The 21,023-nt window shown below is 38.6% G+C and overlaps 1 protein-coding gene across 5 annotated transcripts in view; it reads left to right on the plus strand.

Annotated features, from left to right (window-relative positions):
• Nucleotides 1-21,023, plus strand: part of ntm (neurotrimin) — a 424,793-nt gene that overhangs the window by 397,257 nt on the left and 6,513 nt on the right. For all 5 annotated transcript variants that reach the window (XM_044222737.1, XM_044222738.1, XM_044222739.1 and 2 more), the window contains 3 exons: nucleotides 13,856-13,984; nucleotides 18,531-18,651; nucleotides 19,181-19,332. In XM_044222737.1, coding sequence (XP_044078672.1) covers nucleotides 13,856-13,984; nucleotides 18,531-18,651; nucleotides 19,181-19,332 — 402 coding nt within the window. The remainder of the gene's footprint in view (nucleotides 1-13,855; nucleotides 13,985-18,530; nucleotides 18,652-19,180; nucleotides 19,333-21,023) is intronic.

Below are 21,023 nucleotides of genomic sequence, written 5' to 3' on the forward strand. Positions count from 1 at the left end.
CATTATCACTATTACCTTATTCAATATTCAGCAGTTAAACCCAAAACATCCTGGACCCAACTTTGTTAAAAGCTTAGTGGACTTAGTAGACTATTCATTTCTCTTTAGCGTTCTCACTTTTTGTTGTTTAGAAATAATGAAGTGATGACAGAAGACAACATGGCAGTATTTTTTAACAAGCTTCCAAACATGGCCGATATCTGTGTTCCTCTTACCTCATTGCTCCAAAACAACATCAAACTTTCCCCAGAGTTGTACTGTATGACTGACTCAGGAAAGCATATCTGAAAAAATATCATGGTCTTGACATTTAGTTTGTTTATGCATTCCATTATACAGGACATCTGACATTACATAGTCACTTGACAGTGAGATTGTTCAAGAAGCACTCCTCTTGTGGGCCTGGCCATGGGAGGATCAAGTTAATGTTTGTCAGGGTAAAGTTGTAAACAGGGCTGAGCTGACATTATAGTAGAAACTGGGTCTGTTCAAAGTGTCTAGTTAAAGTCAAATAATCAGCATGTAATACTCATTGTGAAAGAAACCAAACTGATTGATAAACCAAAGTATTGGACAAATAAAAATTTTGACCTGATAATAGATGGGGAGATCACCAAAGTTCACAAAGACCATGAATGACTACCCCAAATTGCATGGAACTCATCCTCTGGGCACCATGAATGTCTTTACAAAATTCTATGACAGTCCATTCGATGATTCCTGTACTAGCTCTGACTTTATTATAGGGAATGTTACAAACTATATCATTGTTTGGTGTGGCCTGGTAGAAGTACAGGGAGAGGGAAGTACAGACCTCACAGCATTTTAACCATGTCATATTATTCACTCCAACAGAGAGATCAAATACATTCATATAGTACTCCATCTGCACTTAAAGTCCAAGGTGAACGTTATTCCCAACAATGTCTGGCATCCCCTTTGTTACTGTAGGTTCTTAGCAACCGAAATACTGTACACTGTTGTTGCATTTCATATCTTTTTGGTCCAAAGTTAAGGCTTCCTGCACACATAACTAGCCATTTTTGTGCTTTATCATCTAAGCCAGGGATAGACATCTAACCACTGCTTCACCCACTAGACTGTTGGTCCTCTATCCTGGTCTTAGAGCATGAAAATATGCTGAAGACACCTGCTCATTGTCCTGTAACTTCATGAAAACTTTGCAGGATTTCATGGGTTATCCATAAAAATGTCCTGGGGAGATGGACTGTAACCACTTTCTCTTACAGTACTTGTGATGATTTTAAATCCCCATACAAGTGCACTGTTTTTAAGGGTGAGCTGCAAAAGGAAAGGTTAATTAGTAACCATGTTTCCTCCACTGTATGGCCCTCTTTTCCACAGCACTAAATACTGTCTTTTCCATTTTTGTTTTCTTCTGGCCAGTTGTACTGGAGTTATACAGATCTGTTGGTTCAAGAACCCATAAAGTCGGGGCAGTCTCACTTTGACTTATATTTCTTCAGGAGAGGGATTGTCAGCTCAACCCTGCTGCCTTTTCTGTCCTTCAACAGAGCAACAACAACACACATTGAGAATGTTGGAATTTAATGGTGGTGGTAGCCATGCCATCTGAACCTGTGGTGACTTACGGTAGACTTCTAGTGTTATGTATGCGAGGATGGTAAACAGTACTGTTAAGTCCAGGTGCTGACAGGTCCTATGAAAGAGTATTGAATTTGTGGCACAGCCTACTGCTGGTAGTAGTACTTTGGTGTAAAGGTGCAAAATGTTATTGATTCTTACTGTGTTATTGTTCATTTGACATGTATCTCATTATCATATTCTGTTGTATACTCATACAGCAGCTGTAAGAATGGCTTGGAGATGGAGTGTTTACCAGTAGGGAGTCAGAGGAGTGAGAACAGCTGACTCATTGAAAGGTGGTGATGCACTGTGTCTCTAGAGAATTTTGGCTTGCTGCTTAATATGGATAACTACAACATTAGTTTGTGCATTAGAAACCGTCAGGTCTCACTGGATTCATTATGGTTCACCTCGCACCTTCATTGTATGCTTTTAACGTTTAGAACATCAGTATTTTAAAATGGTATGCAATATGCCATAACTTCATAATCTGTCCATTTGCTTGTCTGTCATAGCCCACCTTGTATAAATATTGATCATATTGTAGCTGGTATTATATTGGAAATGCATTGGTGTTGTGTATTCCAGATGGTTGGTTCTTGGCATCTCTGAGACACGGGTTTGGAACAAAGGCTCAAAAGTTTAACAAGTCGCTCCATAACATGTCCTGCCTCTGTGCACTAGGCTGACAAAGGATCTTTGGGTCATTCAGTTCTGGTGCTGTTACCTAATCATGTTGTAGGGCATTGGATGGAGCATACTGAGCAAGCAGCTTGACTAGCACCTGTCATTTTCTGCAGGAAGTTAGAATCTGTTGAAGTGTCCCAGCTGGTCCTACACACTATGCACTTTTGGATAGGCCTGATTGTCATTTCTAGGGACCACCGCAAGACCTTGAAAGCATCAATGTGGTCCAACAGAGGTTCTTCTTTGATGGTCAAACAGCGTTTTAACCCCCTTTCCCCCACACCTTTACGGGTGTTGGAATTGAGGGGATTGCATCCAACAATTTCTTTAACTTTCTGAAACTTACAATTAGACTTTCAATTCAATTACATTTATTTATATAGTGCCAATTCATAACAGAAGTTATCTCATTGCACTTTTCCTGTAGAGCAGGTCTAGACCGTATTCTTTATAATATTATTTACAGAGACCCAACAAATCAGTGGCAAGAAAAAGACTTTATTTAAGTGGCAGAAACCTTGGACAGAACCATCCGCCGCTCCACACCCACTTCACTTCAGCAACTGGCCAGGTGCACTATTTCTGTCACTTTTCGTATGTAGAATGTGCAACACTATGAATGCCTTCCAGGAAAGATTATCATTACCTTACCCATTTATATTAAGGCTTAAAGTTACGCATAATTAAGGATGTGGCCGCTTTGAGTGACAGGTGGGTGGACCTTTAGGTGGCTTGCCGATAGGTGGTTCAGCAACCAGGCCTCATTCGGCCTGCCTCAGCTTCACCTCTTTGCCCATTTTTGGATTAGCCGGATGCCCAGAGCCACCGGGAGCCGCCCACTTTGAGCTTCACAACTGCTCTTCAGAAACCTATGGGTGACATCACAGACACTACGTCCATGTTTTATACAGTCTATGGTATTTCTAATGGTGTTGTGATAATTACTTTGATATTTTCTTTGTAGCCTAGAAATAGAGCTGGTGTGTTTAAACTACTTGGTTAAGGATAATTGCCAGCTGTTTACTTATATGTATATTTAATTTAATCTCTTAATAGAAACCACACACAACTTTAACAACCATGGTGAACCTGCATAGTTGGGAATAAAATATTGGAATTGGAAGTAAGCTTTTTTGTCTAATTGGAAATTAGGCCCGCTTGTGGTTGTCATCAGTCACCACACTTTCCTTCACAGGTGTTGAACACTGGCATGCTTTTTGTTACATCTCCCACCCTTGATAAATACCATCTTCTGCATTTGGCCTGTAGGATTATCTTCATGATGATCTGGAAACAACAGGATTGAATAAAATTATGTTGTTTTTAAGAAATCTTGTAAGCCATTGTTTTACTGCTTAATTTTTCATTGAACATAACAAAGTAGAGATAAGTAGCCAACTTGTGTAAAATAATATGATGCCGTGGCTTGGTTTTCCTCCTGTCCTCCCCAATTTTTTGAGTCACCAGCCGCCCCTACATTATTTGCCACTAATACACTGTAGGTTCTCTAGTGCTCTGAAAACATTTATAAGAAAAAAATGATGACAAACACAACGGAACATCCCATAATCAATTTACCTATATCTATATCTAATATCTATTTGATGGGATCATGTCTAGTGAAAATGACACATAAATGACTGTAGTTAAAGTGGTACTTTTTTCCATTTCAGTGCTCAGATGTTCTATTCGAGAGTATAATAAAGTAAAAAAATATTGCCTACTGTAATTAGGAAAAGCTGCTTTTTTTCTCTTGAACAGCCAATCAATAGCCTATGAAAGCAACATAGGATGCTTATCCTTTTTCAGTAAGATCATGAACTGAATTGGACTAGTGCACCTGAAAAAGGAGAGTGACAGTCTGCTCGCCCTTTTCTAATTTATACTCTATATTAGGCAAATAGTGAATTGGTGTTTTTGATAGAGAGAAAGGTCTGACTGCTGGACCAGAGGGGGCAACACATGTTTCTGAGGTGTGGGACTGAACCATTCAGCTATCTCTGGGAACTTTTTGTGAAATCTCATTAACTAGATCCAACAGCTGGCTTCATTGCTACTTTAACATCATGGCTCTGACATGAACAACAGAGCTGTTTTCTTCCCAGACTCCTAAAGGTGCAATCTATTATAATTGCCTACAAATATATTTTGATGTGGGAGGAGATAGAGCTGAGTCATCCATGGGTCAAATTACAAAGTTCTACTTCAGCACACTGGGCGGAAAACTAGACTTTGACATATCTTATATATTAACTGTATGTAACATATCTATTTAGATATACATCTATATACGTATATGTAGGAGAAGAGGCAGTATGGAAAGGTCCCTTGTTTATATGTTTGATAAAAATTTTTTATCAAAGGTTTCTTTGCATTTCTCTTGCATCTTTCATGTTTTTTCATGATGTCTTTTCCAATAAAGCAAAAGCCTTAAAATAATCTTTTATAGAGACAGTTCATATCACAAACTCTGATCTCTGCTCTGCAGCTGTGCACTGCGAGAGAGCTGCGGAAGTGTGTGTGTCTCTCTTTATGCGGCATGTGGCTACATTTCCACCAAGTCTGAGTTTTTGTGCACCAAACTGATTGAGAATCTTTATGTAAAACAGGCCATTTTTCAGAGCTGCAGCTCCATTCAAAGGCATTCTTTATTCTGTACTCATCTCAGCACTCTTAATGATCAAAATGTATGCAGTGACTGGTTGCTTATGTTTATTTATCTGGTTAAAATCCATATCTGAGAAAGTACATTGAAATTCATAGTGAAGATCTTTTTTTGCGGGCACCAACAAAACTACCATTCAGAGATGTCTATTGGCTTTTAGTTTAGTGTGGGATAAAAATGTAAATAGACTAGAGAAGCTGTCGTTTTGATTTTCCTCATGCAAGATAAAAGACAACTGTTATTCAGTCTGTTTTTTTGTGTTTGTTTTTCTCTCAAATCGATCACTTTCAATGTGCTGACTTCTAGCTGCTATTTTTAGTTACCTTTTTCTTATCAGTTTCATCTCCAGTATTCAACTGAGGGCCTGATAAGCAAGCTTGGTAAGAATACACAGAGTCACACTGCACAGTTTTCACCCTGACTCAGAGAGAAAGCAGTAGAGCAGAGCAGAAAATGTCCCAGTACTTGCTGTAGTCCAAACTTCTGTTCCAGTATCTCCCAGCTGCAGAGCAACTCTTCTCCAGCCCGGGGCCATTCAGTGCGAGCCCAGCTATTGCAAGCACTCCGGGTGTTAAAAAGAGTGAATTAAATAAATAAAGATCCTGTGTGTGTTTGTGTGTGTGCGCGCGCATGTGTGTGCATAAAGATTGATGATTTCAGACTGAGGCCGGGGCTCTCACACAGCCATGACCCAGCTCCCCCTCACCTTTGATAGATAGATGGCTTTAGGGGCTTGTGGCGGATCAGAAGTGATCCTTGGTATCTCCCACAGACCGCACAACCTGACTGCAAAGTTTGTCAGCCCAGGCGGCCAGCCGACACCCCAATGCATTAAGGCAGCCGGAATGAACATGCACATGATTGAATTTGGCCTAGGAGCAATAAAAGTTTTCAAGATTTGCACAAGCCTGGTTTCTTGGAAAGATTAATTTGAAGGTGGAGTTGGTGGAGTTGATAGTCGTAGTAAATTGGTCCTTTTTCGATCCTTTTGAAGGTGAAAGAAATAACTGTATATAAAAAATACTGTAATACCATATCAGTACCATTATAGATGTTCGTGGCAGTGTTCATTTTTTACACTTGCTTAGCTTTAGTCTTAGTCTTTTGATGAAAATGCATTTTAGTTTTAGTTACATTTTAGTAATTTGATTTATTTTTGGTTTTCCTCATGGATTTTTAATTCATATGTCTTCTGAGCATTCTAAGGCTAGAGCTGTTGCCACCTTTGATGTGTACAGTTACCATGGTTACAGGTGGTGTTGTGGTCTCTTGCAGTTTTAGCAGAAAAAACACTGATTACCTAGCCAACTGTAATGGCTCTCTCTCTCTCACACACACAAACACACACTATGCTCTGCATTAATACAATAACTGACACTCCTTAGTTGTCATTCCTAAACTCTTCTGTTTGAACAGAGCCTCTAACTCTCCGCTGGCTGTGGCTTAGTGGTTGAGCGGGTTGTCCGCCAATCAGAAGGTTGGCGGTTCCCCTCAGTCCACATGATTGGCAAGACACTGTGTGTGAGTGTGTATGAATGATTAATTAGTTTCTTTGTAGTGAGCAGTTCTGCCATCAATGTATGAATGGGGTGAATGTGATATGTAGTGTGTGAAGTGCATTGAGTGGCCAGAAGACTAGAAAGGCGCTATACAAGTACAGTCCATTTACCATCTGCTGTTTTTTGTTCACTCGTCATTATTGCAGCTGCCTGTTCTCTCCACTGCTGAATTCACTGACCTGTTTACTAAAATACTGTTCACTGTTTGGGTTTAGCTTGAGACAAGCAGCCGAAACAAATAACATCAGATAACATTAACATGGTAATATTAATTTAGTGACCATTTAGAGGAACAGCCTATAAACATGAAAGAGAGCCAACTAAAAATAATATTTCCATTACATCCACAGGCCTGTGATAATGTTCTGTTAACATTAGCTTACCTTTTCATAAATGTTGAGTGCTGCCCTGCATTTTCGTAGTTTGTCCCAGCTGTTGTTGTTGCTTCCTCTTGTCTAATTTTCAGTGTGATTTTAGGTTAATTTAGTCCATGAATGTGTTACGTTTTCCTTCCAAGAACCAGTAAGTTAGCCAGTTAGCTTAACATTAGCTAACATTACTGGCAGAAACCACAGACTGTATATAAAGATGGATGACATGACAACTCCCCAAAAGTGAAGCAAAAACTTCTTGATTGCCCCCTGGTGGCTGGTTGCACTATAGGTCACAAACCCTGCCTCCCTCCATGTTAGGGGATGGGACATTGGTCAAACTATAAACTCAAAGTACACGTTAAATAAATATTGCCCAATGATGGTTTCTGTCATTTTATGGTAGAGCTTATCACGCTGATGTATGTTCAAGTGTTCGTTTTTCTGATAAGTTTGGTTTTAAATGAGTTATTTGATAAAAAACAGGGTCAAAGAAATAGTCAAAGATAACACAAGTAAACACAAAATGCAGTTTTTAAATTAAGGTTGTTATTATTAAGGGAAAACAAAATCCAAACCTACATGGCCCTCTGTGAAATAGTGATTGCCCCTTAGACCTAATAACTGGTTGGGCCACCCTTAGCAGCAACAACTGCAATCAAGCCTTTGCGATAACTTGCAGTGAGTCTTTTACAGCGCTGTGGAGGAATTTTGGCCCACTCATCTTTGCAGAATTGTTGTAATTCAGCCACATTGGAGGGTTTTCGAGCATGAACTACCTTTTTAAGGTCATGCCACAGCATCTCAATAGGATTCAGGTCAGGACTTTGACCAGGCCACTCCAAAGTCTTCATTTTGTTCTTCTTCAGTCATTCAGAGGTGGACTTGCTGGTGTATTTTGGATCATTGTCCTGCTGCAGAACCCAAGTTCGCTTCAGCTTGAGGTCACAAACAGATGGCCGGACATTCTCCTTCAGGAGTTTTGGTAGACAGCAGAATTCATGGTTCCATTTATCACAGCAAGTCTTTCAGGTCCTGAGGCAGCAAAACAGCCCCAGACCATCACACTACCACCACCATATTTTACTGTTGGTATGATGCGGTGTTACTTTTATGCTAGATGTAATGGGACACACACCTTCCAAAAAGTTCAACTTTTGTCTCATCAGTCCTCAGAGTATTTTCCCAAAAGTCTTGGGGATCATCAAGATGTTTTCTGGCAAAAATGAGACAAGCCTTAATGTTCTTTTCGCTCAGCAGTGGTTTTCATCTTGGAACTCTGCCATGCAGGCCGTTTTTGCCCAGTCTCTTTCTTATGGTGGAGTCATGAACACTGACCTTAACTGAGGCAAGTGAGGCTGTTGGATGCTGTTGTTGGGTCTCTTCCCTTCCCTTCATCAACACTTTCATTCATCATAATGTATCTCATAGACTAATGACTGGATTTTTAGAGGATAGATCCTACTGTTTTTGGTGTCCCCTGACCTTTTCTCTAGTGTCACCATCAGGCCAGAATTTCCCTTTGTACATAAGATATAACTCAATGTAATCAGCAGAATTGCATAACATTTGCTGAGCACACTCCTAAGGAGATAAACCAGTTTGGTTGCACTCAAGGTACAGTACGTTTCTCCAGTGCCACTGTTAGGACAAAATTAGCATTTTCGTGCCCACTACTAATAAGACTTTGAGAATAGTAAAATATTCCTCCCCAAAAATCATATTGTGGAGTACAGTGAAGGCCACAATACACAGCAACTACAGGTCATACTGGGTCTTTAGACTTTTGATCTTACCTCTATGCTTATCTTGTAAACTCTAGTACACCAACTCCATAGAGCAATGTGTACATATGGTGTCCCCTGGAATTCAAAAACAATACCAAAATAAATAGACCTGCAGGCTCTGTTGCTGTGTGGAATGGTGATTTTAAATGCTATAGATTATTATGTAAATTGGCAGAGTAGAATACTGTTGCCCTTACCTCCCACATTGATAATCATCAATTACTGCATTATAGGTTAATTGAAAGATTTTACCTAAGAGAGGAAAGCTAAGAATTAACCTAAATTCCTTATGCACCTGTTGTGCTCAAACATCAGTTGGTCCTTAGCTCTGTACCCTGTCTTCCACAAATTTTATTACTAAACAATAAATCATCTCTAAACCTACCTTTACGAGAGTTTTGTTTGTCGGAATAACAGCAGAAAAAAACACTGGTCATGAGATGAAACTCCCCCTATGAACCCCATGTACAGACCAGTGGAAGCTGTCCTGTTACAAAGTCTTATCACTTGAAGCTTCTTGTGTCCGAGCACAAGGAGCAAAAACAGAATCCATTCAAGTTCTTCTGAAGGCTGCTGAAAATCTCAAATTACTACTTTAATATTTCCCAAGTAAACAGTATCTTGGCCCGTCACTTGTACTGTGGACTGTGAACACCAGGAGCCTGTACATTTAGCAACATTAGCCAATTTTTTTTTTCATGTTTGAAGCTCCAGGGGAAATATGACAGTTGCTTGACAATATTATTAATTTAAGAGTTTATCTTTATTTATTTTATTATTTTATTTGTTTATGTATTTTTTCACTCTCTTCTGCAGCCACAGGGTCATAGGTATAGGGCATAAGAGGTGGTTTGGTACTGCCAAATGAAGACAGTTGAAGTTTATTTATTTATTCTATTCCTATATTGTAAAAATCTAAGTGTATTCACTGAAATATGAGTTAGAAGAAATTGGATTTTTTATTCTCTTTAGAATATTTTTTTCATCAAAATCCTTTGATGCTTTGTAGCAGATTCAGGTACGAGCTACTTTCCATCTGTTGTCCCTAGGCAGATAGACACTAACACTTAAAAATACAATTAATACTAATACATGTTTCAGTAGTTGCTTTTATAACATATAAAGTGAGATTGGTCTATAAAACATTGATGAATCTTCTATTTTACTGAATCAACTAATTGGATTGGGTTGTCAATGGTTCTTTTTATTGAAGTGGAATGAAAATGTTCAACACTCAAGAGGAGTGTATTCAGGTTTTTTTTTTTTTTTTAGTGCACAGAAACAGGAACAGAAGTGTGATTCATCCTTTTACATTCACTTACATACTGTACATTCTTCATAGCTTTAACTCACATACTGTATCCTTCACTTACACAACTGCTTCTCCTAAAGTATAATTGAGATGCAAAGGACTTGTGGCCTGAGAGATTAGTAGCAGCCAGGTTTTTCATTTTTCTTCGTATGCTCAAAAACAAGCATGCTATTGATGGGTCAAATCTAAATCGTACTGTCACAACAGATTCTCTTCACTGGCAAACCTCTTCAATAGAAGTAAAGCTGCCTTATTGCATTGTGGTAATATGTAGAACCCCAAGCTACTGTATTTCTATGATTATTTTTTTTCTGCTCACCCCTTTTATGTTTGCTTCTTTCAAAGAGGATGATGCATCAAAGGAGGCCTGGCACATTAAGAAATTCCATATGCCGAAGGCTGATAATCAGTAGGAAAATAATTATCTATATATTTTCCTCTCACAGCAACAGAGGCACAGTTTAAGACTCAAGCTGTAGTGCAGCAGCCGTCAGTTGCTCTCCTTCATTGTCTTCTCGGACATCTTTTAAATAAGCATTCTTTCTCAGTGTTTCTCTGAGTAACAAAAGCTTTGTTGCTTTTTCTTCAGCACATTTCACTCCAACTACCTTTCCCTCAAGACAACACTGGTAACACCATCTCCACTCCCACTCTCTCTTTGGTTATGTGCTTTTCTGTCTGTTAACAGCTCCTATCTGCCATTCTGCTCCTATTTCTTTCTCTCCCCCTGCTTGGATTCATCAGTTTAAATCACTACATCCCCTTGTTCCCTCTCCTTAAATGCTTATATCCCTCAAGCATCTGCTCTCATGTCTTTTTTTCCCTCCAAAGTTGTTCCCCTTGCCTTGCACACAAATATCTACATTTTCTACTCAATTTTCTACTTTGTTTGAGGATGGCATTTCAGGGACACAGAAAGGGTACATTATCTTCTGCGGGCCTCTCCCGAGAGTTCCTGGCTCTCTTTGCTTTCTTCTCCCAACCACCTTCTCCTGTCTGGTCTCCCGATGTCCTGCCATGTCACTTTAATGGCAGTGCAGGACACTACTATCTCACTAATGACTTGGTCACAAACCCAGCAGTCCTCCTTAACAAAGACTCAGAAATGAGAAAGGCAGCTCACTTATAGAGGTAAGAAAAAACTTTGCCCTAGGTGAAAACTTGAAGAAATTGGCAAATAGCAGTAGTCATGCTGTTGTAAATTGTGTTGTTCTTTGTGAACACATACCCATTAAAACAGAAGAATGCTGTAATGAGGGGTTCTTTGTGTATTTCAGAGCAGGGTAGTGCTGTGTCGTGGGTACTGAAGTGTCCTGTGAATCCTTTGTTTCTGCTGAGACAACATTTGTTCTCTCTCTAGTACACATAAAGAGAAACATCATTCTTTGGCACATGGTGAGTTTTCAGTGGTTTCACTGTTCACTGTTGCAAAGTTGGGTGACTGGCGGTCAAACTGACAGCAGCAGCACATGAAGATGCTCAGTAGTGCAACCATGAGGGGATAGACCAACAAGATAATAATGATTTATTACTTTATTATAACGCAGGATAATTTGGCAAAAAACCCTGGCACTGGCTCAAACACTTTACATTTAAATGAGAGATGGTGCAGGTGAGTCTATGTAAATGAGATAATGGATTTGAAGGGTTACAACCTCTGATGCTTAGCCAGTCGAGGCCCTGGAAGTTGGTGGAGTAGCATTGTGTGTCTTGAAAGGTGACAATGATGTTATGGTGTACGTTTGACTTGGAGGTCATGATTTACTACGGAGTGGCCTCAGGAAAAAATGCAAATGATGACATTGGTTAAATGATTTGGGAGTAACCATGGAGAAAGAGGCAAATGTATTGACTAGTATGCAAATACATGTGAAAAGAGTATGGAGTCTACTGACTGGATAATAGAGAATTTATTTTTATAATAATTTTTTTGAGGACTACTTTTGCATTTACTTGCAATATGTTTTGCGTTACCTTGCAATACTTTTCTTCTTCCAGTCCTTCAGAGCCATATGTCTATTGGATGCTGTCGGTTTCATCTGTGAACACTTCCTGTCCTCTGTACTGGACTGTAGCCCAGAGGCAGAATTACAGATGTGCAGCTGAATCTGCCTCATAAAGCTAATGTGCTGTATTTGTACGAGACAAAAAAAGCAACAAACAAGAAGGCGACTGAAATGCTGCAAACAGAGTCTGTGGTTCTGTCACACAGAGAGCAGACAGCACTGAACCACTTGCAGAGATTCATCAGGAACGCAGACCAACGCAGGTTGGAAAGCTTTTTGTGCTTCTGCACAGGCTCCTCTGTTCTTCTGTTTTCCTCCAACCTTTACATAAACATGATAAAAGTGTAATAAATTCTTTAGTTAGCAGAGGTACTCTGTATTTCATATTAGGCATCGGGCCTCCATTATGATAAACTGCATGAAACCCTGCTATGGTATAAAACAAGGCTTTGAACATCAGCAATGACATGATTATTTTAAAGCAATACAAGCATCCGCACATATCACCCACAAAATTACTATCAATAGTAGGTATGTGTGAGGAATCTTATAGCTTTGTTACAGCAATTGTCAATTTTTTTTTATGTATTTATCTTTTTAGGCCATTAGCTATGGAGACACATTGATTTCATGTGTCAATCTGGAGGACAGCTGCTTATGCTGCTAATGTGAAGCTGCCTGCCATAAAACTGATGCTTGATGTGAGGGCTTTGAGAATGTGCGTCAGCTGGCAGGCTTGTCTTGATTAACTCACCTCAGAGGATTACAGTGTGGCTTTAACTGACACTGCGGTCTCTATTGGCAAAATGTAGTATCCTCTTTTGAGAGAAAGCCAAGCAGAAAAGGAACAGAGTGGAACCTAAGTCCTCCTGATAGTCTTTGTCAGGTGATCAGTGTGTCAGTGAGGACTTTTTCTCCATAACAACCTTCCCAGGTGCAAGTCAGTAATGTGCCAAAACCCAGCAAAGTGAATCCTTGTGCAATTTATTACTGTCACCTACCAACATCTTGGGAGGAGGCTTGAAGTCAATTATGTCTTTTGTTCTTTATGTTGGGTGCTGTATTAAGTGTCCCTGTCAAGCGTGTCAAATTGATACAAGAAAAAGTAGCGGGCGGGCATTTTCCCCCATTCATATTCTCATATCGCAGTGGTAGTCCTGGTGTGCTTGCAGGCTTAGGAGACAAAAAAAAGAGCTGAATCTCAAAGTTCTGACAGACAAGTGATAATGAGTGGGGGCTGAACAAAGCGCTAATCACTAAGTGTTGTAACGTCTTCAGGAAAATGTCAGTGAGCTCAGGAACCGGTCTTTGTAAGTGTTGAAAGAAACAATAGAGAAGCATCAGAGACAGAGGCAGAATTGGGCACATGTCATGATATTTACTTGCTCAAGTTTTGACATTCATGTAACTGTGTGAATTTTGCCATACCAGATCTGGTTGCTACGAGAATTAACAGAATCTGTCACCACTCCTGCTGCTGCTGCTGAACTTAGATCTTTGATTTCTGTATTTCTGTGTTGGAGGTAGAAATTAACTTCTCTCTTTGTTTTGTTTTTTTAATACCAAAATAGATTCCCTTTTTTCCCAAATACCAGAATAAATGTTAATGCACTGCACTGCATCACAGTTAAAAAAAAAACATAAACAAATTCAAATAAGTAGATGAATTATCATTGAAACAATTATTGTCATCAACACCTTCCTCCTTTCACTCTGTGCACTAGACAATTACTTTCCTAGAGGCCACAGAGGGACACTGCATGTGAAAATGACAATCGAGGCCACAGCTGGTGACTTGCTGCATTAACTCTGAATGACCATCTCCACTTTCTCCCACTTTGTGTGTGTGACCTCATATAGGGGACCTGGCATCAGACGACGAGTACCTGGAAATCCCATCTATCTCCAGACAGAGAGCTGGGACTTACGAATGCACAGCTGTCAACGATATTGACACAGATGTCCAGACCGTAGACATCACCGTCAACTGTGAGTCTACTGCTTTGGCTGAAGAATGAAAACATTTTGTATTTGAAGAAAAAGTGCTAAAATGGTCGATCAATTTGTAAATTTGTTTATTGGCAGAAAAAATACATCAGCAATTATGATAATCCTATAATTATTTCCATCATTTATCAAGCAATCTCTGTCTCAGATCATTGTAAACTGAATACTGTAAACTGAATGAGTAGTTGGACTGTTGGTCAGTAAAACAGACATGAAGATATCATGTTGGGCCAAGGGAAATTGTCATGGGAATTTTTCACTAGTGTCTACCATTTTATAGTGATTAATCAGTTAATTTAAAAGCATAATCAAGATATTAATTGAAAATAATTAAAATATTAATTAGTTGTAGCCCTACTAACTAGCAAGTATTAGTGGGGGACATTCAAATATTTAACGTTTTTAAATGTAAATATTGCAGATTTAAAAAAATGTCTATTCATGGATTTCCTAGAATCCATTTATTCATTGACACTGGGTTGAACGATTTTAAATTGCAGTGGACAATAAATTGCTGTAGAAGAGGACAAGAGAAGACTTTAGTTATTTGTTTTTGCATTTGCTTTCCTATTGGAACTATTGCTACACTAATTCAAATGTACTTTCTGGAGTCAAAGAGACATTTAAAGTAATTAGTTTGAGCCTCTTTTATGTCACATGCCTGCTGATTTTAACAGTGTGATTTTAAAAACTAGACTAGACTAACTATGTTTGGTAACACTTCATTTTACAGGTCCGCACATTTCATGGTAAGTTGGTGATAAATACCAAGTAACGTATTTGACATTTCTTTTATAAAGTTCTACCAAGTTAATTGATAGGCAATATTCGGCTCACATGCAAAATATAGAGAAATAGTATACCACTGTAATGAAGCATACATTCTTTTACATGAACATTCTAGTGTAGAGGGGGTCAGTTTTGATATTCACCAAGTGGGGCTCGTGGGAAACAAAGGAGAAGCCATACAGTAATGTGTACAATCATTTGTTGATAAAGTTTTTGTCGGGGGGACCTTATAATATGAACATTACATAATTATTTAATTCTTGTCAGAATTATGAACTGAAATAACATACAACTTGTGACATGACATAAAAGTGACAAAAAGTGTGAGATCGGTAATCAATCCAAACAGTCTTTGAAATTAGTGGGAGAAATATTTACAATTAAATGCCATCTATTCCCTTTTCCATGAATGGTTTAGGGGTTAGGTTGGATAGTTGAATGAAAATTTTTCACATCCCCCACAATGGGCCATGAGGTAACATCATTGTTCTGTTAATGGACCTCCTGCTGCTGCTGTCTGCTTCAAGGAGGAAGCTAAAAGCAAAACTCAAGACAAAAGATAAATTACAGAAAAAAGCCCAGCGTGACAATTATCATTACTATTAACTAATGATCATTATTAATTATTCGATTCTCCTTTCATACATACTTTCTTAACTGTGTCATTTTTTATAAACATAGTATGTTTAAAGATCATTGAATGTTATTCACACAACTAATCATGGCAGACCATAGATACATTCAAGACATTTATTGGGCTTATAATTCAACATTCTGATTAATAGCAGGCGGGTTGCAGGAGGGTGAAATAGGGTGAAGCGTCTCCTGATTAAGAGAGAAGCTGTGCGCGTTTACGCACAAGGCACAGCAGCGTCCCTTCTTGGATTATTTAAATCTCTCAACACGCCAATAGGATCGGTCAGGATCTAATGTTTAATGTTCTGTGTTCTTCTACACACCCAAAAGGTCAGATTCATACAGTGAAATTGTTTGGAGTAAAGCAGCCATCCGCCTATAAATCCTGAGCTCCATCAGGTTGTCTAAAAATGTATTTCAGAAGCTAAAAGTTTAATGTAAGTTTAGTTTATAACTACGGGTCTCTAAATCAGAGAAAATAATTTGTTCGAGTGGGTGGCGGGTGGAGGATTTATGCGTACATGCGGATTCAGATCACATCAGATCTGCGCATACTGTCGCTCCCCAGAACAGCGTGTCCGTGTCCACCATCTTCCTCGCACCCCATAGTTAATAAATACTGGCATTTCTAAGTAGACAACCCCTTTTTGAGACTGTATTCCTGGTCTGGTTATTGGTCCCTGATCTCAGGGTGGTGCCCCGTAATTATTAATCCTTATTAATAAATGTATTGCTATTAACAATTGTATTAATATTAATAAATAGCTTTGAAATGTGCTAATAACCAAACCAGCCCTTCCAGATTCACAACAACATGGAATTCAAAAACAGTACAGAAATAACAATTAGGCTAATTGAAAAGTAAAAACTATAATAACCTGTGTGTGTTTGAACATATGCTTGCTTTTTGTCTAATGATCACCAAATCATGGACGTGAAGTAAATGTACAGTAAATTCAAGAAAAATTATAAAATTATAAAGTATAAAAGTATTTACAAAAATAAGGGATATTGGGAAAAAAAGTCATTATTCATATTTTTCTTTAGTGTCCTGTCTTTGGGCAGCATCAGGCCAGAGGTTTTCATCTACATGTTTTATCCATTTTGACAAAGTATGAATACAATTCTCAAGTTCATGTCAACGTATTATGTATTTCAATCATCCCATGTAAGACGGTGTCGTCCCTCACTCGTCCAGGAGTGTTCTATCGTTGAAAAGGTTTCAGTCGTAGTCATCTGGACACTGTTTTCAGAATCAAGACGTTTCGGCTCCCATCCGGAAGTCATTCTCAATTGTGAAAAATGGTCTGAGAACCATTCTCCGAGTTCTCAGACCATTTTTCACAATTGAAAATGACTTTGATTGAAACCTTTTCTACGATGAATCATCCCATGTACACACAATGCCTGAGCATACAGCTGGTAAGAGAGCAGAGTAAAGTACTTTTTGATAGCAGTGAATTACCTATTTTATTCTCTAAACAAGCAAATAGTAAACTAGTTGTCCCCCACCAATGATGCAGTGCCACTCTTGGCTCAGTCAGTGGCAACACCGCGTTTTGTCACCTTGTGGCAGACACATATACAATAGTCAATAACGCAATGAACGAGATGCAAAAGATAAGCAGCTCAAGTTTGGCTGCTCTCTCTGTCCAGCTTCCTCTTTGTCATACCATGGATAAGAACATGGTCAGCCAAGGTTCCACAAATTTCATTTGAGATAAACGTTCTTGCCCTTACTCGTCCTCATCCTCATCTACCTTCTCTCGTTCACACTCTTTCTCTTTTTCTAGCTCTCTCCTCAGTGTTGGCATCCATTGTTCTAAAACATGTCAACTCCCCTGTGGCCCTTTTGTGCTTCCGATTGTTGGTTAAACAGTAAAGCTTGGTATCGTTTACATCTTGAGGACTGTGTGTTAACTGTGTTTAGTTGTAATGACTTGAGTTCCGTATATTGAATGGCTGCTTTCTACATGAAAACATAATGTTACTCTGCTTTACAGATGTGTGTTTAGGGTTTTGCAAAAAGGGTTGAACAAATTTCTGTGAAAACAGGTGACTAGTGCTTATACATTGATCAAAAGACTCTATTTCAGCGTGTAAGCAATTGTGACAAACTGTGCCATAACTGCTTATTAGGAAATAGTGGAATATAATTCTTAAATAATGTTTGGGTACACATTTTGGGGTAAATGTTGGAGTAATTTTTAAGACCTGGACAAAGAGACCTGGAAATAAAATGTTTGTAATCATGCCTATCAAGTAACTTTTTTTCAGTAAATGTATTAAAGAAATTACCAACTATTTATTACCTTATTGGGAAATAGTGTAATATAATTATTAAATAATGCTGGGGGTATTTTCAATACATTTTGGGGTAAATGTTGGGGTAATTTGGGGGTAATTTTAAAGAAATTTCAAATATGTTATCACCTACTTACCATGAAATTCATGGATCTGGAAAATGAAGTGTTACCCTAGGTTTATATCTAATAATATATGGTAGAGATAAAACTATTAATCAATTAGTTGATCAACAGAAAAGCAAAAATGGTGAACATTACTGAGTTACAACTTCTCAGTTATGATGTGCTACTTTTCTTTGGCTAATTTGATAGAAAACTGGAAATGTTATGAAAATATTTCTATTTATTTATGAAACTGTGCAGCCCTAATATTTCTAAGGCTCAAAGGCCAGTTTCCAAGGCACACAGAAGAAAATGTGAAAATGTGGGTGCACATGACTGAATGCTCGACCAATGCTCACATTCTGCTCAAACAGCTACAGTAAAATATGCTGTATTTGATCATGTTTAGCTTCTTTGCTGCAGGAGAAGGAGAATGGATTGTATCAAATTAAAACCTAAGCAGTTAAATCCTTCACATCATATGCTGACGGCATGCAGTTTCACCAGTGTAATAAATATTGTACATCATTTGAACTCCTAATTTCTGGTCACTTGTGGTCATGGTGTAGATCACAGGTATGAATCAAAATCCTCTGAAGAAGATAAAATGCCGTGACCCCTCTCCTGATATCCTTGACTTATGCTGCCTTGTAGTCCTGATTGCAGTTCTCTCATGTGTTGCCGCCTGTTTGTAGATGCTCCAACTGTGTCAGAGGGCAGAGATGTTGGAGTGACTCTGGGCCAAAGGGGAGTGCTGGAGTGTGAGGCTGATGCAGTGCCTGAGGCAGATTTTGAGTGGTATAAAGATGACAGAAGGTAATGGGTTTACATTTGCATTTTACATAGGTAAATGGAAGAAGCATGTGTGTGTGTGAGTGTGTGTGTGCATGCTTGCTGCCATCACTTTTCACAGTTATTAATGGTTATTGATCAGCTGCCAGCCATGCAGCTAAGAAGCTTTCTAAAAATTGGTCCTAATTATTAATTCAATTATTATTATTGCGCTCAGGCCCATAGGTAATTTGGCAAATGACTTTGAAAAAAAAGAACATACTTAACATGGGAGCGGCGGATGGCCGCCCACCACTCAGTCTGGTTCTGTCCAAGGTTAAAGGAAGTTTTTCCTTGCCACTGTCGCCAAATGCTTGCTCATGGTGGGATTTGTTGGGTCTCTGTAATAAATATTATAAAGAGTGCGGTCTAGACCGGCTCTATAGGAAAAGCGCAATGAGATAACTTCTGTTATGAATTGGCGCTATATAAATATAAATGAATTGAAAAAGAAATTGACATGGTTTGTTGCATTCACTGTCTGTCCATGAATTTTTTTTTCTCTCCCATCTAGGATCTTCAATGGCTTTGATGGCATGGAAATTGGGACTACTGGATCACTGTCGAAGCTGACATTTTTTAATGTGTCTGATGGAGATTATGGCAACTACACTTGTGTCGCCATCAACAAACTTGGGAGCTCAAACACAAGCTTCCTTCTGTATGGTGAGAACTCAGTTACATTTATAAGTACAACAGAAAGGGAAATACAACAGCTGTAGGTATATCTGCTAAGTGTATGCTTAATTAAAAGTAATAATCTGTAACTTTTTTCATATATGTTACTCTCCATTCTGCTTCTCTCTATCAGTGCGATTCAAACTATATCCATTTTCTGAGAGCTTTTCAAAATCCTGCATTGCACAGCCACATTCATTTGCAGGCAACCACAATTTGTGTAAATTAAATGTACAAAGATGAAAAATTAAATATTAGAAGCCACAGTCAGGTTTTATGTGATTTTATTATTACACCTGCATAGATCTGTGCGTACAGTATGTTGTGTTCAAATCATTAAAGTATTTTGGGCCTGAAGAGCATGAGCATTAGAGTCCTTGTCTGGCTCAGCCGGCAGACTTCTTGCTGGCTCCCCACATGGATGAGAGGCATAAAAATAATTTACTGATACTACTCTTTGAGACTTTTTAATTTTTATTGGACCTATTGGCTCAAATTCTGCTAAGATAACTGGAAGAATGGTGAATACTTTTTTCTGAGCTTCATTACTCTTTGTTTCTTTTGTAGTGATTGTGTAAGGGAAAAAGTATTTAGCCCCTTTCAGACATGCACCTCTTTGCGTAAATGTGATGGCACTTTTAACATGTTGGTTTCATTAGAGGTATAAATCATGGATATTGTTGCTGATTTGAATCATTTTGTTCAGTTCAAAGATTCATAGTTCATTCATTAATCCCTGACTATGTAGTATGTTTACTTTTGTTCTCGGCTGAGCGATCGCATCACGGTTCATTATGCTGTGACATTCAGTTCAGTAGTACATTCAGTCTGTTGTTGGTTCAAAACGTTACAGTCAGGTCCCCACAAAATTAGGCCTATACAGGTTAATAGCTCAGAGGCCAACTGTTTGCAACATAATTATCACATTGTGATTGTTTCTGTGGCTTTTGTTGTATTTTAATAAGCTTTTTAACAAGGAAGTAACGTACTGTGTATCACAGCTGAGCTGACGAGCTGCTCTCAGTCACCAGTGAGGGGAGCTCCCCTGCTAAAAGCTACTGATTCAGTCAGTGACAATAATTATTCAGTATAGTCAGTTCAGCTTGGAGATTTGGTGTTAAAGATGTGTTTGTACATGTACTGAACACCTCTAGGCCTTATGTTTGAATAAGCAACCAAGTCACTATTACGTAAAAGTCAATCTTTTAAGGTTGTACCTGTAACATTTCCGTAAAACGCAGAACAACATGGCAAGTCTGAATTGAATGCAGTCTACAGACTTGTAGACATACAGACTACAGCAGTGCAAAGTAAAACATGCACAGAGTAATTCATTTCATGCTGTGGTCGCCTTATTAAGAGTATTGCCATAATACATGTATCGCTTACTTGTAAACTCTTATGCACCCCGAGGAAAAACACTGTGACTGAGCCAGTGATAAATGGTGGGCATTCTTCTCTTATCAGGTCAGTCTTTAAAGTCTACAGGAATTAGATGAGAGTCCCAACTTAACGTCTTGTCATTCTATGGAGACTTTACAAAAAAGGCAGCAGAATTCTCTATTTAATGATGGAATTGATCAGAAGATTTATTAGGAGATTCCCTGTGAAGAGGCAAGCATCCTTTGCACTTATGATGGTCATGATTCAGCCTTTGAGAGAACAGAAAAGGTGCCAAA

Source organism: Siniperca chuatsi, linkage group LG14 (assembly GCF_020085105.1).
Source record: "Siniperca chuatsi isolate FFG_IHB_CAS linkage group LG14, ASM2008510v1, whole genome shotgun sequence".
NCBI classification, from domain to species: Eukaryota; Metazoa; Chordata; class Actinopteri; order Centrarchiformes; family Sinipercidae; genus Siniperca; species Siniperca chuatsi.